Source organism: Macrosteles quadrilineatus, unplaced genomic scaffold (assembly GCF_028750875.1).
Source record: "Macrosteles quadrilineatus isolate MER2022 unplaced genomic scaffold, UCM_ALF_1.0 Scaffold_22__1_contigs__length_1958994, whole genome shotgun sequence".
NCBI classification, from domain to species: Eukaryota; Metazoa; Arthropoda; class Insecta; order Hemiptera; family Cicadellidae; genus Macrosteles; species Macrosteles quadrilineatus.
Genome location: NW_026542615.1, coordinates 657,359 through 685,331, shown reverse-complemented (window position 1 = coordinate 685,331; position 27,973 = coordinate 657,359). Strand labels below are relative to the sequence as shown.

Here is a 27,973-nt window from a genome sequence, read left to right as displayed (position 1 = left end):
AAACATAGAAATACTATCAGTATTTTTATCCTTATCCATGAAATGTATTGATAAAAATACAATAACTCATATATACATAACATAATAATATACAATAACAATATTATGATATACAATAACATAATATAAAAATAACTTTTACTTTTACATTTTTCTCTATGCAAATTAACCCACCTAAAACTGATCATGCAAGTTAATATTAGCTAGTGCAATTATTCAAACATAAACCTCTCTTAGATACAAAATTACAGTTTTAATATTTTTTTTATCACTTTTATAAACTTGGAGGATATATTTTATAGATATCAAAACCTGTTAAAACCAAAGTATGTATGATCATTTAAGAAACACTGTCAAATCCATATGCCACGAAAATGGTGTGGTGTAAGAATACGAGAACTAAAACCTAGTAGTAGGATTAATAATTTTAAGTTATACAAATGTGTGTGGTCAATTCCTTAAATCGTATGAAGTTTGTATTATAACCTTGTTATTGTTAAAATTATAATAACGCCTCACCTATATTGGTAATGTACCTTACGTTATCCAGACCTTATCATTTGTCTTCATATCCCATATCCATATCCTACGTTACAATTACATACTACTTTGATCAACTTGCAGAACTTGCTACAACTGAGAGAGAACCAATGAATATTACCACTATAGGGCACAACTTAGGTTTAGCATCACAAAAAATAAACATTCCCGATGTTAAAACTTGGTCCATGGGCCCGAGGGACAGGCTTTGTTGTTTAGGCCGGTGTTTCTATAGAATCTGTGTGTCCAGACCCTAGGGTTGTGGAGTCTATCTTTATATATGTCTTAATGCTAGAGGCTTACGTAATACTCTCTTGGTCCATGGGCCAGAGGTATAGGCCGGTAACTATAGACTCTGTGTGGTCCAGACCCTAGGATTGTGGAGTCTATCCTTGCGTATGTCCGAATGCTAGACGTTTATGTAGTATTCCCTTGGTCCATGGGCCAAAGGGATAGGCCTGTGTCACGCGTGCGCCATATGGTCGTGTCGTTTTTTGCAGTTCTCGTGCAGCAAGTAGCACAGTGCTATTGTGATCAGCACTGCGATAGTGATGGCCAGCACGATGGACATCCATACGATCTCTTCGTTGATTCCAGTCAAACTTTGTCCTGAAAACAGAACAAGAATAATTATGAAGACGTTAAGCTTGTTTACTAAAAGTTTATACAACTCAAGATATGTGCATGTAAAATACTTATGGGGTTGCATGTTCTTATTAAAACTGGTTTAAGCATAACCACATGCAATTACAACCGAATATACAATTTACTTTCATTACAAGTTTAGTCTAGCATTCTGAACAGAACATTATCTTGGTTAGTTATGGGACCCGTACACAAAGCACTGTCAAGTTCAGTATGTAATAGTCAGCCATTGACAGCGAGTGACATGGTAATATCATCTTACACAGTGTCAACATGAATCATCGTCTAAGGTAGGCACTATTACACTGTTCAAAGTATTGAGGATCTCATAATAGGAGCAAAGTAACTCTATCATTATTGTGTTTTGGTTTTTTTCATTTGGGTTGATAGGCGAAAGTATTTACTTATTTGTACTAAAATATGTGTAGCTCGTAGTTAAACATCTGTATTTAGGATGTTAAATTACAAATCTTTCAGGTATCCTTATAACTCATTATTTATTTCTCATCGCTCTCGGCTCTGTATTATACGTCCATTGCATGTACTAATTTCTCATTGTTTTTACTTGTCTCTATGGTTATTCACTTCAAATATTTATCATTGTTTTTATATTATTTATTGTTCTCACAAATATATTTATCATGTTTGCTTTCTAGGTTAGTCCATGTACCATTTATTGTATACATATTTTCGTTATTTATTCAACTATGTATTTATTTATCGTTACCCTTAGTTCTTTCTTTGTCCAAGTTTTTTACCTGTACTGTATACTTATTCTTATTATTGTTACATTTGACATTCTTTTCATTGTTATTGTATATAGGATATCTATGCATAATGAGCAATTTACAGCTCAATCAAACTGTAAAAATTTGTGTAAATCCGTTGGCAAATAAATGAATGAATGAATAAATAAATAAATTTATTAATTAATTTTGTAATAATAAATAAATTAATTAATTAATAATAAATAACAAATGTTCACAGTTCAAGTCAGTTGTTCTGAAGCTATTACTGTCTGGAAAAACAAATTATACGTCAATGTCAATTTTATGGGTTAATGTAAAACATGAAAATCTGTAATTTTAAACTTATAAGGAGACTCTTAACTTGTAAGCACTGCAACTGTGGCCTTCATTTTATGGTTTTCATTTTGAACCATTCTTCAGACAACTTTTACTTTAAACTCTGTTTTAATAACATGAAAATCGCGTCCATGTCTGTTAGAAGATTTTATCACGAGAACCGGTCGTAAAAGTTTCCTGGCATATGAAGTTGTTACAGACCCATTTTAATAAAACTCTATATAGCCTCCTCATATCTACTGTATTAACGAGTACTTGGATGCAAATATTGGGCAGTAGTAGTAAAACCTTTTCGTTAATAATACCGTAGTTAATTTAGGCCTAGTGATTTGAAAAATGTCACCGCGAAATTGAGACGAATCTAGAAGAATTCTAATTAAGTCATGCTGCAAACTCTTTTACTTGGTCTTACGCTAGAAATTGGTTTTGACGCTTTTAAAATCCTACTTTACAATGTTGGGGTTTTTAAACGAGCAATATTGCCTTCAATTTATTAACTTATAAATTATCGTTCCATAGATTTTTGTGTTCGTAATATAGCTAAATTAGTCAAAATTTGTCTAGAGATTTAGATAAGGTGTTTTTTATAAGTATATATATTGTTTTACAGTTTATGATAATCGTACATGTGTGTGGGCCTATGCTATTTATCTACATATAATACTCACCATTTCTGATTCCATAACTTTGGACTCCTCCACCGACCCCCTTCCCACCACGACCTCCAACAGGCATCTTGGCTAGTTTCTTGACATTCCTGTATACATAACTTAGTGAATTACAGCCCTGTTTAATATGTTAAAAGTATTATGGCACATGTTAACACACAATAATTTGTTATAACGAATGATTATAAATGCTTTACCTCGACACATTCCAATTATACTAACTTTTATCCTAACGATTGCTTATTAAGACTGTAGGGTTTATTGAAAAAAAAAAAAATATTTTAAACTTACCGTCATGACCAAAGAGTTTTGTATACTAACGCTATTGCTCGTTGACTCTTCTGTGATATTGTGAATCAATATTAGTTGTATACATCTCAAAGGTTTCCGTTTTAATTATCCGATCAATGAGTTGACATAATACTACTCCTGAGGTCAAGGTACTTGATCAGGGCGCTACTTCTGAGACAGCGGAGAAAAGAAAAGAGTGGAGAAGCATCGTTGGTGAGGCCAAATATATTTTGAGGTTCCAATGGCCAAGGAGGTAAGGTAAGGTAAGGAGTTGACATAATTGTTTAAAGTCAACCTGTTTAGTTTGATGAACTTTAACTCTGTTTAATCGATTATTGTTTTATTTATGGATATAGTATTAATTTGATACATCATTCAGAGTACATTCGCTATCATTATAATCATCATAAGCTTAATCTTTGGACTATTTGACGAAAGGTGCGTAAAACCTAAGGCGACTGTTTCATATGAACTCCGTTATCAACGAATTGCCATGAAAACTCATCAGGATAATGGAATTCATTATTTTCTCGGTTTCATAACCCATGAAAGTAAAACAATTATTAAATTAGGTATTTAACGTCGAGATAAGATTGAGTTCATTTGCTGGCGTTTGTAAGCTAAGTATATGTTGAAATGTTTATTGTGTTGACGTTTGCTGGGTGTTTAAACATAGTCCAACTGTATTAAAGATTAATTTGATTTAATGTCCACACTTGGTGTGCTTGGTTAAATGTATTCTTCCTGCTACCATTTAGGATATGATTTTACGTAAATCTAAACACAGAATATTGACGGTTGGGTATTAATTTTTTTAATAAAATGTTTATATTTTAGGCATTAAGATCTATAAATTCATATTTTAAAACAATACACTCAATTGGATACATAATGGATAATTATGTTGTAATTTAAGAAGTTGGAAGGAATATGGAACATGGAATATAGAACTTCCAAATATAGAATAATTAGAAGTAAAAAAATAGATTAACTCATTAAATGTCCAGAAGTCTAGAATGAGATTACCTTTATGCTATAAGCCCCTCTTAGATACGTTGCAATGATTAATTGAAGAATATTCATTCTTCAGCAGAATATCAGAACACCAAAGATATACTCTGAAGATATTAACTTAAGTAGATTTGTCGTAAATTCTAACATATAAGGAACTAAATCCAAATAAATATTAAAGTAAATATAGATATAAATAAAAAGAATCCTTTTTTTATGGTATTCCATTGCTCGAGAACGAGAGCACCGAATTGGATGATTTTTTTCGTTGAGTTCCTTAGTACCAGGGGAAGGTTTTTATGTAAGGAAATTTATAATCCATCCAACCGTTATTTAGTAATTTTATTTTAAACTTCCAAAGAATTGTCTTTACATTAGTTCACTCACTTTCAACCTGGAGGCGAGTGAACATAGCAAACGAGCTGAACCTGAATCTGAACTCCTCTGTAAGTATGTTTTATAACAACCAGTGAGTTTGTAGAGTGATCGTATTTTTGTAAGCCATGAACACTAATGGGACATTATCTTTAGTCTTTTGCTCAGACTATTTGGTGTTTGTAACGCACCAAAGCTGATTTTCTATTTAGATATAGTCGCTCTAACCTCGTATGGTTTCATATCATTTGTTCATGTTCAGGGCTTGTCCCATATAACATTGATGATAATGTCCATGTGGATAGCACTCCATTGTTTATTGTCGTGTTTGTTGGTAAGTTATAATCAACGCTTGTTATGCAATCTCTTTGTTACACCATGATTTAGCTGCTGTAAACCATCTCTGTAGTTATGTATTGTGATGTTCATGTTTGTTTATGCTTGTTCATGATATCAAATAAAGCTTTGATCCAAAAGACATTAATGCTTTAACTATAAAAAGAACTTTTAATATCTTATCAGTCCCGTTATTTGTGTACATGTTACATTAAAAATCAAACTTGTTTTATTATTTTTTTAAATACGTTTAACCTTATTTTATTTTACTTTATACATCTAACTCGATTAATTCAAAATAGTGATTTGTGTATTCAAAATTAGATTGAATTTGTAAGTAGTTTGAGTTATATGTTGTCATAAATTTGTCTAAAAGTCTGAGATTGTAATTTGATATTGAACATTTTTAAGGAACTTTACATCATATTTATACTGTACTTTTTATTTAACTGTTTGATAAAAATACGAACACTTGTTAATATGGAATATAGAATGGCTAGTGGTTCACTTTAATTAAAAACAACAGAGTAACCGTACAATGATCAGTCTAAAGCTATACTTCTTTTAGTTTAGTCTTTATAGCATTTCACGCTACGGTTACACTTTGATTTTTTACTACAAACAAGAACTGAATTGCAATGTCACAGTAATTTATCTAAATGAGATTTCATCTGGGATAATTAGTAAGCCTGTGTTAGTTTTATACATAAAGTAAATAATTTTTCGGTAAGAATTCAGATGCCAAATTAAAAAGTAATTTGACCCCGTTGGTGAATTCATTCAGCCAAAAGAATCCAAGCGAGTATTTTATTCCAAGGTTTGTTTCAACGTATTAAATCAACTGTTTACAGGCAACTTTAATTTGTGTAACATCACACATTTCAATTAAAGCGAAATCCATCCATAAAACTGACTTTTATAAGTAAAGTTATTTCCATACATAATTTTTGTTTCCTTAATTATTGTTTTTTTTTTTTTTATAACAAGTACAATTTAACGGCAGAAACGTATACCAGTACTTAATTTTTACAACACTTGTCAATTCAATATGCCTGCTGTGAAGCATTGCGGTATATTTTTACTCGATTCTCTTAGCTTCAAAATAACTTAAAGTTAGGATTTTATTCTAATAAGCTGCAGGGTGTCAGTATAAACCAAATGCGATTCATACCATAACATATTATCCCAGTAGTACTGTGTGGTTCAGAAACTTGAGCCCTGACTGAAGAACAGAAAAAACGTATTACTCAGCTTGAGAATAGAGTACAGAGAAAATATACGGGTCATTCCATGATAACGGCGGTTGAGATACGAAAGAACAGAGAAATATTGGTGTATACAAGGAAACAAACATCTATTGTATCAAACAAATTATTAATCTTACATAACTTCGGTATTTGCAGAAATCCTAATTTTCATTTTTCCAGTAGACACTTTTTGGATTAAATGCTCATGAAAACTTATGTTTACTCTTTATTATAAATTGTTTCCTTAAGTTACACCTGTTAAACATAAAGAAACACAAACACAAAAATGACGACATTCGTGAAGTTTTTTTTTTTTTTACACAAGTACACTGCTTATCATCTATCATAATCATCGCTCTATGATAAGCTATGATAAATACACAGGAGGACAAACCACGAAATGATTCTTCCCTATGTATTAGTAAATTATTAAATGACGATTTCGTTACCACATATAAATGACATGTTTATGCTAATATTAAGAACTTTTCATACTACATTGGAGAAGAAACATTTAAAAGTGTATTATTTGAATGTAAGATTATACCATTATACACAAACATATAACAAATATCATATAGATACCAAACATATGTTAGATACCTTGTGTGGCGACTCTATGTGTAAGCTCTGGACATAGACTTGACACTACACACAGCACGAGCACTACTGATACTGAACACCAAAACCAACCCCTCAAGCTCACTCCCCCTTATCGTCACCCCAAAACCCAAATTTCAGACCTTTGTGACGGGCCTAAAATATCTAATATAGATTTTAAAATTATAAAAAGTGTGTGGAACTATTTTTTAACGAGTAGGCTCTTTATGTTCTCATAGTGATTTCGTCCTTCAACATGTATGTGTTTATTTATGTAGTTGCGTAGCATAATACCAAAATGGATGGTTGAGTTTCCTTTAGTGCCTTTGTTACAAATACTATCAGTATATTTAAAACGAACTATTTATTTTCATGTTTAATGGTCAAGAAAAGCATAGCTTGGTTTTCAAAGTTAAAAAATATTTATCTTAGATAGGGTCGGCGGTTTTTAAAATATAGGCAAGCAAAATTACACTTTTAACATCAACTATATCACCCTAACGACATGTTGAAAAAGCTGCAATTTTGATTTAAAAACAATTTAAGATTAACATTACGTGCCCTCGTATAACAAGTACTATGGGGGAGCGGGCTGGTCTAGTGGTTAGAGCGTGGGACTCCGGTTCCTGGAGTCCCGGGTTCAAATCCCGTCAAAAAAAACCAATGGATTTTATCTAAGTGATGATTACGAAACCCCTAGAACTAGCTTGAAGCAATGTGAAAATAACTCCGGGCTCGTGCCTAGCATCCTAGGACAAAAAACAAAATACTACATTCTCGTACGTTTGCACACGTGAAGTGGCGTGAAGATTTAGAGCGCGAACGTTCTGAGTTAATTGGTGAACAGTTAATTGGTTAAAACCTGATACTTTAGTCCCAAGAGAATTGGTTTCGAATATATCCAATCAATTATATCTTCTAGCTGCTTAATAAAGACACGAAGGTGCGGTCCAAAGTTTGTGTTAAGCTTTTTGGAACTTCAGATAGGACAGAAAGTGCACAAACAATTACTTATAGCGCAATAGTAGATTATCTAGCGATAAATCACCATTTAATGAATGGATATGTACCAAGGTACAATTGTATTAGCTCCAAACGTTCAACAATGAGGGTTCAACACTCTCAGGGTAAACATGTAGATTCCACTCCTCGCAGCAGTCAGCTATAACGGTTTAATCGCCCTCGTACCCATTTAATAATCCACTAGAGTCTTTCCACCCTGTTTTGTTTTGAGCTTGGAACTCTCTTAGCCTAAAACATATCACCACTTTCCTCTTAAAAAACTGACGTTTTTAATGACAAAGTTTGTCAATTTTCAGTAAAACTTAAAAAAAAAAATTGTTCACGCTACAAGTAAGCACTTTGTAAAATTTCTTGTAATTAGTAAACCACAATATTCAAAGTTAATGACAGTATTTTATCAAGAGGTATTTCTAAAGCGTGCATTTTCTCCAACTAAAACAACTGACAGTCCATTATGACTGGAAAACTATCATATTTATATGTCCACAAATTGTTAATACTTGAAAAGACAAAATTTTAAACTATGATTGCATTAAGGTTATTAATTTTACTTTATCATGCAGGTATAAAAAAAATTGTAGATGTCTTGATTATTCAATGTGATTTGCATATAGCATAATATAAAAGCATAATTTCCAGCTTTACAAAATGACACTTAAATTCAACCATTTCTTTAACCGTGGACCCTGATGATTGAATAATTATTTAATTTGTTAATAGAGAAATTAAATTAACCTTATATTTTCTCTACATTGTTTTCAGTATAACAAATGCCTACATTTTGTTGTTAGGTAAATTTGAGACATGAAATTGAATGTATTTTAATCGTACCCAATCTTTGAAACTAAACAATAATACTATTACATATAACAAAACATATTACTGTATATTAATTTTTCATGAACAGTATTAAGTATTTAACTTGATCGAAAAACTATGATTCAAGTACTTGTGTAATTACTGTAATTTTTTTTCATTTCACTTGCTATTCTGAGATAGGTCGATCAGAAACCAAAAGCGAACAATATCGGAGCATTGCCCTTGGGACAAGTTTACAAATTAACTTACCTTCAGTGGTCCTTACAACTCTAGATCGGGGTTTCTTCTACATTCCTCTATAATTAGTTAACTAGAACAATGCACTGTTACATATTTATTTGAAATATTTACAAATGTGTATAAAAGTCTAAATGTATTTGGTAAAGATTCTGGTCAATATTTTTTTCACTTCTTAATTAATATAAACACCAAAACATCTATAGTCATTCTATGGCTAAAATCTGTCCCTCTGTGGACCCTCAGCATATGGCTCGTATTCTTAACTTACAAATCAAACAATACGACGGCAAACAAATCACGAATAGATTAAATTGTGGCACTGAATACATAGCGTATTACCAGCTTACTATCCAAGGAGTGCAGATTATATCATACCATAGAGATAATGTAAATACTACTTGGGGGACCTGAGCTAATTCACAAGAAACATGTTACAAAATCAAAACACTGCATTTATAATAATTGAATCAGTTGTATGGTATATTAATCACGCATATTAAGTCTAGAATCATATATATTTTACAGTTAATTGAGATATAAATTATTATATTAGCCTAATAAAAACATTATATTATGTTTATATATCACTGCATAAGTCCAGTGCTAAAAAGTTAAGAATGTGTTTTTTTTCATATTTAGAAAGATTGTTTTAAAATGTTACACTGACATGAATTTAATGTTTTCCATCATTCTAAAAAGATTGTAAGAAGGCCAAAAGTATTTTAATGTGTTTATATTGTAAAAACACTTTTTCAAATTTTATTTTGACAACAAGGCAAATTCTTTAATTATCGCCAGTAATTGATTATAAACATATAATTTAGCCAATCATCACTAAGTGTTTCGGACACATCCTAGATGTCACAAATAATCTAATTTAAACCCCTTGATATGTCACAAAAAATTAGGTTTATAACCTGTATTAGATATATTTGGAAACATTATTTATGGAAGCAGTTTGTAACTAGTTGAATAAATAGGTTCTACCTTATATATAATAGCATCCCTAGCATTTTTTAAGGCCAATCGGAAACAAACTATTCACTCCCAAAACAAAGCAACTAGACAACTAACAGTGTACGCTTTAATGGACTTGACTTGTAGTCTGTCAATGTTGGACTGTAAACAATGTTCTGTTAGGGGGGAGGGGGGGGGGCAAACTCGAAATTTTCATCAATTCAACCTTAATTGTTATTTAAAACTTGGTAAGACTGTAAAATGGTAATGGGATGTAAACTCCTATCAATATTCAAAGGCGTGACGTATTACTTAATCATTTTGAACTATTTGGAAAAAATATTGAATACAAAAAAAATACCTAATTTTGACGCATCGTTTGTCAAAATCCGCCCATTATTAACGGAGGAGTAGTGTTTCGTAGAAATCACCTTTACGTATTATGTATAAGGATTTCAACATTTGAATACTAAAAATAACAACTCCAAGTATTTTTAGGTCAACAATCTTCAAAAGTTAAATCGTTTCAGAAATAACCTTTTGAGGATAGGTTTTAAATTAATCAGCTAGCTTATATATTTTAGGGAAAATTAATTATATTGGATAGCCAAACCAAATACAAGTAGGTCTTTGCGGTTCTCAGTAATTTTTTTTCAAATTTCAAGCTTGCATTTAAAAACTGAACCAGATTTTGTGTTAAGTTAATATCCATATATTAATGGGCAAGTATTTTTCTTTAAACTTTTTTTCTCAGCTCGTGTGCATCGCAGAAACAATCCACGCACACTGTTGGAAAGATATTTTGATGTAGATGTGCAAAATCCCTTTATAAATTACAATAAACTAAAAAATAAGCACAGAAAATTAATTTTAAATGTTACAAATTAACATGGACCTTATAGGTTGCTATACTGGAGAAGAAATAACAACCAAATATAAACAGAAAATCAAAACAAATTGTAGAAATTCCAATCACATGTTGTATTTACAGCGTGGGATGAAAATAGAGAAGTCTGCGCATTGCACATTTTTACTGGACGACCTAAAAAATTAATTAACTAATTCCTTAATTTGGTGATTAATTTCTAGTTTAATTAATTGAGTAATATCTGAGAACTGAGATAGACAATATAGAGTGCAAACTGTTGGAGAAAATTAAACCAAGCAGAGGAACATTAAATGAATTACGAGAAAACAAACAAAACCTTACTGAGGTCAATATCTGCACCGATTTATCCTCGTTGGTAATATTTTGTTATCCTTTTGGGTATTTTCACTTATTTTTTTAAGGAGTGTTTAACTTAATACTAATATTTGGTTTCAGAAGACCAATTCTATAAGTCATCTGACAAGATAGCAAAGACAGACTTAATAATGGTTTGAAGTTAAATTAACAATTATAAATACTAATATATAATTTCTAATTCACATTTTAATTTACAACTTAAAATATTTTATTGTAGTTTGGTGTCAAATGCAATAATGTACTATCCCCTATTTGACAGGTAGTTGTAAAACATCAAAATCATATTTAGGTAAAAATTAAATGTTTAACACTAACTAGATATCTCCATCTAATATTTCTCCATTTACAAAACAACCTTAAACGCATGTTACCTCCTTCAGTCTATAAATGATGATTAAGTTTACTATGTTTGGTGTTATTTTGATTTCTTTCATATTAAATACCACAATTACTGTATAGTTTCTTCTTGCAAATACTGTCATTCACTCTCTGTCATTCTTCTCTTTTCCAAAATAATTTCGTGTATTAACAAAAATATACATTTCTCACTTGACTGTGTTAAAGATTAGTCTTTTTTATAAAATTTATGACCACTTTGGTGGTGAGGAATGGAAACAAGGAGATTTTAGGTAAAAAAAAAGAAGGAAAGGCGTAAGAGAGAGCAAAAGAGCAAGGAAGTCGTTCTTTATATACGCTCTGTTGACGAAAACAAAGAATGTGTTTGAAGACTTAACGTTTATTGTCTATCGCACCAAGTCATTAGTGAGAACAAGCAGCAAAAACATGTCTTTGTTTCTTGTTGACTTTAGTTTAGAAACTGAGACATTGTCAAATTAAAACGTTAATATTATCTTACTAATATTATAAATGTGAAAGTGTGTGTGTTTGTTTGTTTGTTTGTCTGTTTGAAGTTCAATCACGCATTAACTACTGGACGGATTGGGCTGAAATTTGGCATGATGATGGCTCACATTCTCGATTAACATATAGACATATTCTTATCTCAAAAATCCTTTCGGGCTCCGCCCCAGTGGCTCTATAGTTCCCATGTTAACCTTATGAGTATTAATATTAAAAGGGAATTAAAGAATTTAGTCAGCTGTTTCAACTAAAAAAGATGTTTCTATGATACACAAAATCATTAACAAGTCATAAGATTTACCAACAGAGTGCAGCACTATATATTTTTTGCATTTATTAAAACAGCTTATTTGAACGAAGCAGCAACAAAAACCTGTGATACACAATGAGAACTAACTGTCAAAGTAGGATTGTTTACAGTTATGTTTATATTTTTAATTTCATGAATAATTTGTGATATTTTGAGAATTTTTATAATTTATTTTTCTTTATTGTTAAGATGAAGTGGTAGAACATTATGGCTATGGTAGATGTACTACTATGGAATACTGTAAATTTAAAGAAGCAAATGTTATCAAACTGTGGCCTCCCTCATTGCAAACGCAAAGCTTGAGTATAACTGCAATAAGCATTTTTTATACTTATATGACAACCCCGTACGAAGGACGGGTACTCTGCTAGTCAAACATAAATTTCAACGTTTCACCTTTGGGGTTCCTGTTCTTTAACAAGGAGTTTTAGAATGGTGTATAAAGCATACATAGGTAAGATATTTTATGTAAAATTAGGTTTACAGTAGAAAGCTTCGAAATAAATCGATTAATTAATTTTCAACCTGTTAAATTATTTACACACACTTGGTTAGTCTAACTAAACTTCTTTTACTTTGCACGGTTTAAACATTACTAGTGGCCCTGTTGCTCGAATTCGAGCAATTGCTAAGTATTACGGGCGTTATGTTAAAACGAATGACAGTCATAATTTCTGATGACTTTAAAATATTCGAGTCAAAGATTATGGAAATACTCAAGATGTACATAACAGATCAATATAATCAACATTTCTTGTAAATATCTTATTATTTTTCAAAAACTTATCTTGTTTTTTAGTGTTTTCTACAAATATTCTTACTCATAGCCGCATTAGGTTGTCCATAATAACGATTATAAATTAAAAAAAATATATTTCTATTTCTTCTCCTTGGTGGTGTTCTATGACTGTCCTATGTTTCCATAGTTTGCAAATCGGCTCTAAATATTTCATTTCAACCAAGTCAGTAAATGTTTGTAGCAAACTGTTAAATTGGCCAACTTATTGACTGTTTTCAATTAACTAATGTTCTTCTTTTAACTTTTAATTTCTTACAACATCTGGAGTTTCATAACAATGTGTTGTTTCCCATGTTAATCTTATGGAGTAAGACGAAACTTTAAAGGACCACAGGGTCTCATTCTCTAAATATTTCCCTGAAAAGAAAGTTTCCTGCACAATTTCACGTTACACTCTTCCAATGACACCAAAAACAAGTCATTCGGTTCAGTAATTTCGGAGGAGAAATCGTCACAAAAACCCTGCTTGCGTATGAAATAATTATAGATTTTCCAAATTCCAACATGCATTTATAAAATTAAATAGCACAGAAAACAATGTAGAACAGTGCTTTGATCCTGTAGAGAGTTAAATAATAAAAGTCATTTAGCTTGATTGTGAAGTTAATGTCATGTGTCTGTTTCATAACCCCGGAGTATCTTTCTCACATTTGATGTGACGTGACTAAGTTATTATGACGTGACTGGAATATATTAAAATATTACAAGTTCATGGCATAAATGTAACATAAGAAGTAGAGCCCTCATTGCATAAATGCTTTTAAATTTTATGTCTAGTTTATGTCATTGTCATGTTTAGTATAGTATTAGACCGTTATTATTAGTAGACAATAACTGTTCTGAAGCCTTGGTAGCGAATAAAAGCATTTAATCATTCGTATACATAAATGTATGTTGGTTTTTTGTGTGAGTGTATGTGTATAATTTTTTCCCACAAAAAAGTATTTTTCTAAAAATACAGTACTCCGTCTTGTTGTCAATTCATTTGCAAAACGTATTCTATCAAAGCTATTACCTTTAGAAAACTGATTCCAATAATTGGATTGGTTCTTGGTGCATGGACATTATGTAAGATTTGTATTGCTACGATAATTATTATGAAAGTCAACTTAACCTTATTTCACACTGCATGACATGATGATTGGAATGAATAATTAAACCAGTTTTCCCTGACGATGCAGGGGCAGCACAAATTATGATCGCTAATTAATACAACATGTTTTCAAATATTTTTGTAACTATGTGAACCATGACTTAAGGTTTTTATATTTTTTTCAATTTGCACGTATGCTAAACATTTTTAACACTACTTTAAAATACCATTGAGTGTTAGGTTTGGTAAACTCTCAATTAATCTAATTGCACATACAAGTCTTACAACATCAACATTTTGAGTTATAATTGAGTATCGTATTAAAATTTGCAGTTGCTTAATTCATTTCTTCCTTTTACCTTCAATTTTTCTTAACTAGAAGAACATAGACACCATATGATTGATGAAGACGGAATACAAGTCGAGCACAGCCGAAGGTGTCGGTGGAAGCTATCAATCTTTAAAAAATCGTTAACATTTTTATAGAATATGTGAAAAACGTAACATGGTTCTAAATGCTTTAAGGCAGTTTGATATTCTTTGCTGACTTATATCCTGGCTGATCATATCGAATAATTGTATCCAATAAAAGCTTTGTGTCCAATTAATTGCTGTAAGCAATTCATGAATATTAAATAACCAACTTTAATAAAAAGCATGGTCGCAGAATTTGGTATTTCTAATTTTGTTAGGTTTCGTTTTTATGCTTAATTTGACTTTGCGTTGATTCCGTCGCTTCAATTTTTTTTAACATATGAAAGATATTTCAATCATTGATAAAATAAAATAAAATTGTTTGTATAATGTAAATTGACTCAGCATCAAGCGTAAATTTGGTTATTACAAGAACTGTGCTTCGATAACCACAGTTTGTTCATGTAAATTTTGTTGATTCAGAATATTTGCTGCATCTAACACTGATAAAATATATCATGTTAATGTTAGGTCTATACAAATTGAAATATGGAAGAACAACAGAATTACTGGAAGAGAATTTTCTTTGGTTGTGATTTCTAAAGAAACAGTCGCTGAGTACTATTCGTGTTAATATTGTGGTACTGCAGGCTACATAAACTTGATACTCAATGATATGACGGATGGCTTCACACAGACTATCAATGTTTACACTTTACTACTACATTGTGGTTATGTAGAAGCTGTATACGTTATAGCTTCAGCGTTAGTAAAATATCACAAACACTGTAGACATAAACAAATTTGATATAACAAATAATAAAACATATTTTTTGAATATCAGCTTTGTAGAACAAAGGCGGCTTTTATTAAATATATTGTTTGGGTTTCAAATTCAATAATTCACTATAGGTCTATTCAAAAGTAAAAAAAAACATTACAATTTAAGTATACGAGTAGCAGATACTTGTTTTGTAAATCTGACAGTGCACTCAAGTTAATCAACCTAGAATAGCGAGTTACTATGTATCAACTTCTACGAATGAGAATTCAAAACATTGTAAGTATTTAACTTTTTTTAAATTAGCTAGTTAGAGTTTTTTTTTCTAAATTGCTTTTTTTACACTGGCAATGGTAATAAAAAGTGAAAATTTACTATACATCAGGATAATGTATATTAAAATACATATACCTGCGACCGCTTTTTAAAGTAGCCATTTCAGTTCAGTTCTTAGAATAAAAAAATCACATAACAGCATTGTTTACTTTCACAACAGTATCGTTGTACTCATAACAACACGGTTAACGTACCAATAAGGTTCAAGGATTGAGAGAGAAGAAGAACAATTGATTCGAAATTCAACTAATCAGGTCAAATTAATTGTTGTTGGGTAAACAACAAGTTAATTTTTTACAACAAACACAATATTTGATGAATTACAACAACCACAACAAGTCAACAAGTTGATAATTTATGCACTTAAAAATAAAATCACACATTTTTTCGCAGTTGTGTAATTTCTGCACCAAACGATGTATTTCAATTTGTTCATCATTAATATACTGAAAAGTAAAAATCTAAAATAATGTTGGTCAGTGACTCAGTGAGGGCTTTGCATTTTATATGTATAGATTTGTCATGAAGGATTTTGTAAATCTTAAATATGACAAAATGAACTTACAGTTCCACCGAGACAAAGACAGAGTGGGCAATTTAAATAATTAGGATTCACAGGGTTTGACGTCATTGAAGTAAGGTAGGGAGGAAGAATTATTGTAAAAAGAGAAGGCAGAAGGTGATAATTGGAGAAATATTACAATGACTTATTTACTTATCATAGTGTCTTTAATATCTAGAATGTCTTTTGATTAGGAGTTAATTGTTAATTACACACAGTAGCTTAAGCATTATTATTTTTTAAGATGCAAATGCAACTCTACAGTTGCAATGCTATTATGCTTACTAAAGATACGTACAAACGTTAAGAAGTCTGAAATAAGTGTTTGAGTAATATACGACGAATACAGACGATAAAAAAACAGCTAATTTTTGAAAAAATGAAAAGTATGGGATCAAACCTGCTCAAATTCAAATATTGCATTTCTTATAAAAATAATGAAGCAGGAAGAAATAAATCTAAAACAACTCATATAATTCACTAGTGAACCTTATTCAAGTTCTTACAAGCTTTTTGCACACACATGTACATTTATTTAGAACTATAAAATATTGTAAGATTCATTCGAGTCTATTAACAATCAAGTAGTTCATAAAATGTTAATAGAACTAAACTATTAAAGAATTGAAGAATTGGAGAACAATAAATTAAAGAGTTGTTAGCAAGGCTTTAGAATACATCAAACGTCTGATTTCATATCTGTATTAGGTATATGTTTTGATATATATATATAAAAATATATATATATGTGTGTGTATATGTATATATATATACACGGCCGCGCCCGGGAAGCCAGTCACATAAAATATACACTGGAAGTCAGTCAGTTGCACCCCCCAATATATTTCAAGACTATGATATATATATAATATATGTTGGTAAATATCTTAAGCCTAGACATATCTGAACGTATATATCTCTTTTTTTCTTAAAAATACTAAAATATAATTACGTAAAAAATGCTATGCTAATGCAGTCACCACCGCATTTGCATGGGAAAGCCAGTCACGTAAAATTTGTGCTGCTAAGCCAGTCACTATATATTTTACCGCATACCACTGGAATCCAGTCACTGAAAATCCACCCGGGTATCCCGTCACTTCAGTTACTTTCACTCCTGCCCTTCTACTTTGTGATATTTATTTGTTCTACAAGCTTGAAAATCCGCACCTCAAACAAATGGATTATGCTTCAGGCATTGAGCACTCTCATAACCCATCTTTCGCACTTCATTTTAATTAGTTGTCTTCCAGATTACTTAACAATTACTATTCTACAGATTAAATACCTAAATGTCAATGTAATCTTTGGTCGTCTTAATAGTCGTCCTGGCAACTGTGGATACAAATATGTACCGTACTAATTCGCAAGCGTAAGGTGGGAAGTTATTGCTTTATAGTCGCACAATTAGGCCTATTGTTGAGTCCTTGGAGGCAAGCGGCCATCTTGGATGATTTCAAAAAGCTGCAAAATTTATCGTCCAAAAATATTTTTCAAACACCAAAGTGTTTATAATTTAAATAGCTAGTATACTGTGGGATTAGAAATGTTCTTTGTAGTTTTGAATTATTCTCCAAGGGAGTCCATAAAATAAGTTAACGGTCACGGTCATCTTGGAAAAAGGCCAACTAATACGAAAACAATATCCTGTGTTGCGCGGGCCGTAGCACACAAATAGTTTTCCCGCCTCAAACAATCAAAGGCGTGTGGAACAAGGCAAAATTCTTGTCTCTTTTGTGGCGAGAGGTAGGGGCGAGCCTAACGGGTTCCATTGATGGGCTACCCGGCTACCGACCGACCTGGGGTAGCGACTAGCGAGCCAGTGGATGGAGGTTCTGCCGGTTATTTCCATCTTATTGCTGGTTCTCGAGCTTTTGAGCTCGTTGTACAGTGAAATATTACTTCCCTATTTTATATAGCCACAATCAAAGCGATTTTTACAAGAAAGAATGAAGATATAGACTCAGTGATGTGTGGTTACTTAATTAAATCATGTTCCTTGATTGTTTACCCTTTTGTAAGAGCCAATAATCAATCAACTTATATTTCTTTATTTTTCGATTTATTATCTATATCAATTCAAGAGGTAGCCCTGTACCTGGTTAACAAATATACCGATTACATTTAACGTGTTTTCTTTGAGTTACGCCCCATGGGATTCCAAAGTTTCACAATGTTTACATTTTTGAAGAATGTAGATAACAGAATGTTTAACGAAGTCAGCTTTAAATGCTGTCAATAAAGTTCTTTGATTTTGCGGTACAAAAGGTAGAAACTATTCGAATTGTGAAACTTTTAATTTTTGCTACGAGCCTGTTAATTGGAGATTGTGACTTTCTTAATTTAAGGAAGTAAACGTATTAACATGACGTGTTTGGAGTGGGATTTGAAATATGTGACGTGTATCAAACTTTTTCTCTTCAAAATCCTCTCCGATGTAAAACACAGGTACGGCAGCTAGGTTTATTAGAATTCAAAAGTTTTTTAATTGTCCTCCAATGTTTAGAAATTATTTTTCGATCAAGTTGTTTAATGAATAAATAATTGTTTTGCCAAATTATGTTTCGAAAACAGGAACTAAAAATAGATCAGGAAATAGATATTTTAGTTCAGAAAACAAAGCCAATCAAATAGGCCTACTTACTTTTTAAATAAAAACACTGGTCAGATGGTTTTTAACTTTGCTTTTTATTTACTTCAATAAATTTCTAATAAAAATCACCACAGGTACTAATCTATATAAATAAAATTAGAGTTTTGTCTGTACATTGCTCAGAATCATCAACTTTTAGATTATTTTTACGTTTTAAACATTCAAGAATCCGAAAAAAGTTTCATCTCAATTCCGTTATTATCTCAATCATCAATTATTATCTCAATTCCGTTGTTGTCTATCTTCCGTCTGTCACGGTCCAAAGGCCATTTTACGCGGCCTTCTCCTGAAAACGAGAGTACCTATCAAGATCCTCGAATCATTTTAATGTATTCACTGGATTGGCGAAAGTGTCTTTAGCTATTAAAATATGGCCTCGCTACTTTGTAAAAAAAACTTACGGACGTTTAAAACCCAATTTTGTGCGATTTTTGTCAAGTTTTCTCACAATGTTTATCACATAATCATCATATGAAATAGCGAACAGCTGTTCGGATCAAGATTATATTTCTCTAGCTGTCACTGATATGTTTACATTGAATATTGTTTACAAATACCGCAATCATTTCAGATCAAGTTTCAAAAGCAAATCCAAACCAAGTTGGATTAAAACCGTTTTTCCTTACATAACGGATTTAATTAATCGCAAGTGCAATAATGTGTAGGGTAACCGTAAATGAAAATAGAGCTTCTTTGTGTATAGAATTTCTATCGAGTTTTGGGTTTATAACCGGGGAAAAGACTTTGACTCAGTGTTCTATATGCCTGGGAAACTTACATTTTTTACATAAGCGTTACCAATAGCTTACATATAAGGTTTCAACTCGTTGACGGCACTTCAATGGTGGTTGTGTAAAGTGTTTAGAGACAACTGCAGTGGGTGATTGTAACAGAGGTTTACGGATTATGCTCAAATCGTATTTCTAATGTGTCTTCTCAACGCTATGTGCTGCTCGCTGGACCATACGTCCAACAGACCAATTATCCATCTCTTGGATTCGTAGGCTTAAACAATCATTCATAAGTTGGTAGCACATATAACTCAGTGTTCCGTACGGACAGGCCAAAAGCACCTTTGATAGTGAAATTTCCAACCTGAATGTTTAATGGCGAGGTTGAGGTATAGTATTTTAACTATATATTGTTTGGTTAGTTAGGTAAGGTTAACCTAACCTAACTAACCAAACGATATATGGAATTAAACAATCGAATAATCAATATTACTAATTTAGTTGTTTGTGCCAACAGATATGGAAGTGTACCCCTCATAGATCTATTACGCATTTTTTTTACTTGAAACTGTCAGATACTGTATTTGTTTGTATATAATAGTTTGGCTAGCATATCTGAAAATATGCAAACCAATAGTTTTTCTTTATTTAGGAAGGTTTCAACTGACCACTAGAGGATCCCCGTGCGTAGAACGGGCACACAGCTAGTAATTAATATTTAATTAATACATCTTATCTTACTAATATTATAAATGTAAAAGTTTGTGTGTTTGTTTGTTTGTTTGAAGTTCAATCACGCATTAACTACTGGCACAGAAGATATACTGTTTTAAATTTATAAATAATTTGTCATATTGTGCGAATCTTGGTGATTTGAATTTGGTGATTTGCTTTTTTCTGCTGTTTAGGTGCAGTGTTAGAACATTATTATGGATATGGTAGATGTTTTATACTATATTATACCGTAAATTAAAGAAACGACACGACGAGTGTCGTTGTCAATAATGTCGTCTGATTCTGACTGATGTCAGATGTTACACTGAATCGGTCACAGGGATAATAATTAGTTGTAACCTACCACTAGCTTACCTAACTAAGTTTGAGTGTTGCTATTTGCAGTGTGGGATGATTGCACTGGACAGTTTAGCTATCTATTTCAGAAAAATAAAGTTTAAAATAAATCAAATTCTAGGATCTGTTCTTAAGTTGTGGCCGTTTTGAGATGGATGCTTTCAGAGTTCAGTTTAGCCTAGCCTGAACAACTGGATTAGTAGCTTGACTTAGTGGTTCATCCATGTTTAGTTTATAAACACTAATCAATGCCTAATCTAGATTATAGGTGCCTTATTCTACTCTGTTTTAAAACTAATATACATAGGCATAAGCTTTAATTTTTGTATTAAATACTGTGTGCATCATTAAGGTAACTCCGTTAGGTTGCTTTTTATAAATAAATAATTTCATAAATCACTGATACCCTATATCATCTAAGTGTGCTCAGTACATAATGACACTCTCTCAAAAAAGTACTAATCCTAACCCAAAAAAATATAGATAGGTAGCTTTAGGCCTACAGAGGATGAGTGTTTATATTTATATCACTTATATTTATATGTCTGTGGTTAGGTTTTGGTTATGTTTGCCTTAAGATGGCTATAAGCTTAGGACTAGATATCAAATAAACTTCCAATTAACTTATAGTGCAGCCTAGCCCTAATTTGTCAGTGTCAATGAAATAGTGCAATATCAAGGACAACCAAACTTGGATATACAACCATATTTATACCTAAGGTTCCTTTTTGGTACTCACCAACAAGGATCAACCGTAATTATTTTCAGTCAGAAAGTGTCCTGAGTTTCCAGAAAATTGTAACTTATTACATTTTAAAAATTGAGGGTAAATTAAACGTTTCGGTTCTGGTTTTGGAGCGAGTCCAAGTTCTTGCAGTGACTAATACTTCAAAGGAAGGAAGGTGGGAAGATTTTCATACTACTAATAGCCTTCTTTGAATTCAGCGTGAAAAATACTGGGTAATTTCTATAGTTTCGGCCATTTAGGGGAACCAAACAAATTTTTAAAAACTCTTCTATCTCATCATTTCAGTAAACTATGATATTATTATTTGAATAGAAGTTAAATGTCAAGAAAAAAAATACCGCAAATTATGATTTTTGGGATAGCATTACATTGACCAAGGAATACTCTCAAAGTGTAAAGTTTCCCGAACAAAGCTCGGTCCCCAGCTACTTGTCAAACAACGCAATAATGTACGTTATTTCATAAAATTTGTACCTGAGAAATGTACAAATGGAAAATGCATTTCTCGTAAGTGTAAGCAAATCTTAAAATGATAGGATTTGTAATGATACGATCTTAAAACGAGCAATTCAGTATTCTTATTCAAAACACCAAACACCCGCCACTGGATCAAAATATGCCCGCACAGCGCAATCCGGCACGGTGGGAAGCCCCTCTCGTACAATTTAAATTACGTACATATAAGCCAAAAATAAAAAAAATATGATTTAGAACATTTCACTTTTTGTATACTGAATCCACTGTTTTTAAACTAACCTGACCAAAAAATAAAATAAAGTAGTAGCCGACAAAAAAAGTTCCGTGGAAATTTGCTATGTCACGTTTCATAAAACATTAAAAATAATCGACTTTATTTGAATATTTAAAATGAAAAGTACCGGGGGACCGAGCCGTGGCTCAGTATGTATATTTCGATTGTAAAAGCAATATAAAGGAAACTCGTGTTTTCTTTATAACTAATTTCGGCTTTTATTGTTTAAGTTTCAGTGGAATTTTAATTTACTATGATGTAACTTTAAATGGACAATGCAACACATTAATTTATTTTAATCTTACACATTTCTGTTATTGTAAATAAATCATAGAAATAAAAAAAAATAAAAGTGGTATTTTTTTTTAAAACGTTCCTAATGAATGAATTAATATGCGATCACAGGTTAATACAGTAGCAATCAACTACACAGCATTAAAACAGCACAGTGTATGTAAGGGGTGTGATTTATTTCTTGGTACTAAATTAAGTCATTCTTCAAGTATAAGTAAAACTTCAGCATGGGCATACTCTCTAACGTACTATCATATGATGGATTAGCTGAAGGCAGATAAGTCCGATTCAAGCTTATATTGCTTACTATAAAGATTGTTGTAATACAATTAACTTTAACTAGTGGTCGTCCAGTGGTCGAAAACTCGACCAAAAATATGTAATGTACAGGTTTCAAATGATTTAGGCCTAAAACTTTTTTCCCCGTGTGAGTAACTAAGGACTTCTGGATAGTTTAAATATGATATTTATATGTTTCTTATTCAGGAACAATGCCGTTCCGGGACACTATATAAATGGACGTCAACGTGATTATAAATTTGCATTTTACATAGTCAAAATACAAAAGGTATTGCGCAACCGTGATATGTTAAGTCATTAACCTTGGTTTACTAATAAAAACTACACCGTATGCTTACTCAAACAAAACAAAACTTGCTTACTGTACAGCAATAAATCACGTAAAGAACAAAACAAAATGAAAATGTAGACTAGAAGACTACTGATACCGTAGTCATCCTAGGCTACTACTACATGATGTTTCAGAACAGAAGTATGGGGATAAAAATATTAAATAACTCATAAAACACCATAAAATCATAGTACTGTACTTAAGTGTTTCTGGTAATAATAAAAATGATAAAAATAAGATAAAAATGATGTAAAACACCTCTTATTATTTCTCTTTGTTCTATTCTTTCTTTGGTTTCTCTACATCCACAAGTTGTCATGGTTACTAATCACCCAACGACCCAACCACAAAATATTGTAGTGTTGTGACAGCAGACAGAAGCAGACGATTGTCAGTATGTCAGTGTCAGTGCAAGATTGTCAGTCTGTAGGTGCGAGCGTATAGGTTGGCCTTGACGATACTGATCGATATTTCTCCGTTTTGCTTCCATCTTATTTTTGTTAAATGAACTGTAATATTTCAATAATTGGGAACCTACTGCACATAAAAATTACCGTAAATAGTTAAATATATCGTTCATATCGAAATATAACACTGAAAAACACAGTTAATAAAACATTTTCTTGGGATTTGTGAGGTTATATAATATATAGGCATCATGATGATGCGACTCCAGTTAAGCGAGGTTCTACTGTATTTGCAAGTTAAAGTTACAAATAGAAAACCCATTATATGGTTTGTATTCAATGACCGATGTATTATACAAAATAAATTATAACTTATTTTGATATTAATGAGCAGCATTTATTAGAGCTTGCAGCACTTATTGGTATATATAAATATCCCAGTTACTATTAGTAAAAAAAATAAAACACAAAATTGTGTGGCCATTCAATTTTTATAAACACAGTGTTAAACATTTGACTCTGCAGAATACCGGATGGTAAAGAGTGTTTGGTTTCAAGAAAATAAAATAAAAAATAGTTTAACCTGCTTTACTATTTATTTTGAAAAATAATAGATAGGAAACCATAAGGATAGGTATGGGATTGAACTGAAATAATTGCAGGAAAACTTAAATAGTAAAGTCCACAATCTATACATTGTTAGAGAGCGAGAGAGAGAGAGAGATAGAGAGAGAGATTTGATAAGGAATCTGAAAAGTAAACAAATAATCGTTTCTGGCGTTCGTTATATTATACCCCCCTCCCCCCCCCCGTATTTGCACTCGTGACCACTTTTTGTTGCTTCCTTATCATTCATCCGTCCCAAAATATAATTCCTGTAATAGTTTGTTTGTAAAATTGAAATTATTATAAAAATATTTTATCTTTCGAGTGTAGTTTCATGGTTATTCTTATCAGATAGAATAATATCGTTGTCATATGTAATAGTTACTCCTTCACGTTACGCAATTGCGTAAAAAACAGTTCCAGTATCTCGGACAAGATTCACGTATATTTCTCGAGATAAAGAAAATCCGTATAGTTCCCGGTCCGTGGAAACACTGTAAATACTAGGATAAAAAATATTGTATAAAGGAGAAGTTGACTAAAATTTCAACTGAAGGTAAAAAAAAAATCAAAATAACTTAAAATATGAGATGATGAACGGGTAGGATCAAGATTCAACCAATTATAATTAATTAATATTCGACGATCCTTATTAGAGGTGCATCATATTTATTTGGAGTATGAACATGTTTAAACATTAACACGTAGTTAATCACTATCCCAACACAAATAGTAACAAGGAGTAAACTAAGGTTACAGACCGCTGGGTTTTACCGCTACAAAGTAGGGTAGGGTGCCGTACTGGCTACACTACTCCACGATAGAACACACGATGAGACAGTCTCCACATTGGTATTGCAGTTACGCTTATCGACACAGGCAGCAGCACCGGTTTGCTGTTTTCATACGTATAAAGTGCACGGGAAGCCACACCTGACTGGCTTATGGGAGAGCTGACTGGCTTTTGGGCGGGTGACTGCCACACCGAGTAAATTACCAGCGCACTGACCGCCAAACCGGGTGGGCACAAAAGTATATATATATATATATATATATATATATATGCGTGTATGTGTGAAAAATATTTTATCAATAGCTTTAAAATAAGCATTGGTGTGCTAGTTATTATCTATTATGAATTAAGAAAACTAGTTGGCGCTTAACAAAATTAATGTAGCCTATATAGTACGGTAATAACACTTCCACCGAATTATAGTTGGTCCATGAAATAATATTATCAAAACCCATCCAATCAAACATAACTAAACATGACTAAACATAACATAACCATGACTAGTAACATGACTAGTAAACATGACTAGTATTAAGAGAGTGTAACATCCAAACTAATGCGGAGACATAGTAATTGGATCAGTCAGTTAGTTATCCCGCGGGTACTTAGTGTAATTGGCTAGATTACAATGTTGCCAACAATGATTACATTACAACTACGGCCAGTATAAGAAAATGTTGTGCTGTTTTTAAACTATAACAGGATTACACAATTTAAAAAAAAAATGGCATGGGTTTGAACCAGGTTCTTAAAGAACGTCGCATCTACTGTGATATTTGAAAAAAATCAACATCATTTTTTTTTTAAGGACCTAATAACAGAATGATACAATTATTCTGGCCTTAGCTCTTACCATGATCACTATTGCATAGTTAACATAATAACTAAAGGAAGATTTTTTACTTGTCCATTACATTTTGGGTTTACGTTTTACTAAGCAGCCTCTACAACCCTAGTCACGGTTTGCCCATTTATGTACCGTAATGGTCACACCCTTGCAGTAATGATCTAACAAAGAGTGCAAATTGCTTTCAATATTTTCGTCTAGTTACCTTACTGCGGTACTGGTATTACAATTTTAGACTATCTGGTTATCTTTACGATATATATGTTTTACTTTTTCTATCAATTAAATAAATATCATTAATTAACATATTCGTTGTTGATATAAAATCGTTTACAAGGAAAATAATAAACCATTTAGAATTGTTAATATTTTTATCTAATAACAATTTCAACAACGGTAACAAAAGAAGAGCATCTGTAAAATAACTATAACAGTTAGATAACTAATTATTATACAAAAAAAACTAATCACACACTTTTCAAAAAATTTCTATATTTCGGCATGAGCCTCTTCTTCAGGAACAAACAAATATATATGCAATTTGTTTTAATAAAATCTGTTTTGATTTATTTCCCACTAATATCATGTCATATTATAGCGGTAAAATGTTTTTAAGATACTGCATTACAGTTTGTTGATATTTTATATGTTACACAAACTTTTCCATCCAAGACCAAAACTTTGGCGTGCCCAGTAATATGATTTAGCTTTTCCGTTATCCTTAAAGTAGGGGGTTTTGGTGGAATATAAATCCAAGCTTCTAAATTGTCCTTTTTGTACATCTGACCACCCACTCTCAACTTGCTCTCAGTTTTATTGAATAGAACTGTAAAAAAACTAGTTATATTCTATTTTATCTTGAAAGTAATACTTATGATTATTTTGCTCAACTTTCATATTTTTCATTATTTTCATTATGCACCAGTTTAAGCTCAGAATATGTGTAAAAACATTAAAGTGTAAATAAGGCCTTATTTCTGTTTGAGTAAATCTAAGGTTTTCAGGCACAAATCGTGTAAATACAGCTTAATTTATAAATCAGCATTCTGTTTTATAGTCTTAACTAGAAGAGTACCCATCCTTCATACGGGGTTAGCATATAAGTATAAAATGCTTATTACAGGTATGGGAGAGGACGCGGTTTAAGAAAATTTGGTCATTAAATTTATAAGGTATCATATAGTGTAGCACACATCTACTAAAGACCTAATGTTCTACCACTGCACCTAAACCATACAAAAATGTAAAGTTCTCATTGTGTACTACAACTTTTTGGCCCAATAGCAAATATATAAAAACAAACTCAAACCATACACATATAGTCTAAACATTTATTTAAATGACATTACAAATACTAGCTAAGTAGATATTCTAAAAGATAAAAGTTAAAAGATTAAGTTTTTCGTTACAAATGCCCTGAATTTTATTAAAAAAAGAAACAATGTTAGCTAAGTGGTGACCAGGTGAGGTCGAGGTGTAACATTAGGAAGTCAAATGAACTGTCACTCACACTAGGGTCTAACAACAACCGATGTTTTAAATCAAACAAAAAAATCTATACTGATATTGTAGATTGTGTTGATTCCCGAAGGCTAAACAGAGTAAATAATAAAATACAATTTGATATTTTATACTGTAGTTTCATAAGATATCGATAAATTACGTTAAAATAGTTGGCAAAAGTTTGATTAAAATTTAAATTGTTATTAAATAAACATTTAATTATGCATTTTGTTTATTTTAGAGGTTCAAAATATATTTATATTTCGACAAAAAAATAATTTGGGAGCAATATTTTTAATTCGTTCTAATAAGTTTTTTATTTATCGAACCATGATATAAACATCAGAAACACGTTGTCAGCTTGACAATTCTCTGATTACTATGCTCAAACATTACAAAGGACATCTCAGTCTTTGTCCCATTAGTGGTTCTTTAGGTAGATGAATAGTTCTTTGACTGGTCATGTGAACATGGGACGAGAATTCGCCTAATGAGTATTTCCCCTGCATCATTCCTTTATTATTCATCTTTCCCCCGAATTTCAATAACTCCTTAAAGAAACTTTGCTATTAATTAAATTATTTAAAGTTTAAATACACACCTGGCCGATTCTTAAAAAACATCCAATTGGTATTTTTTACAATATTTATTCTCGTATTGAGTAATTTTAATGTTTTGTAACAGAGAAACATACACTAA

The 27,973-nt window shown here is 31.6% G+C and overlaps 1 protein-coding gene across 1 annotated transcript; it reads right to left on the bottom strand.

Annotated features, from left to right (window-relative positions):
* Positions 1–1,003: 1,003 nt before the first annotated feature.
* On the bottom strand, positions 1,004–3,008 carry LOC129005519 (uncharacterized). The gene is made up of 2 exons (XM_054434429.1): positions 2,939–3,008; positions 1,004–1,149 (listed from the first exon to the last, which is right to left on the bottom strand). Exons 1-2 carry the CDS (start codon positions 3,003–3,005, stop codon positions 1,004–1,006), a joined length of 213 nt encoding a protein of 70 aa, XP_054290404.1. The 5' UTR covers positions 3,006–3,008.
* Positions 3,009–27,973: the final 24,965 nt, after the last annotated feature.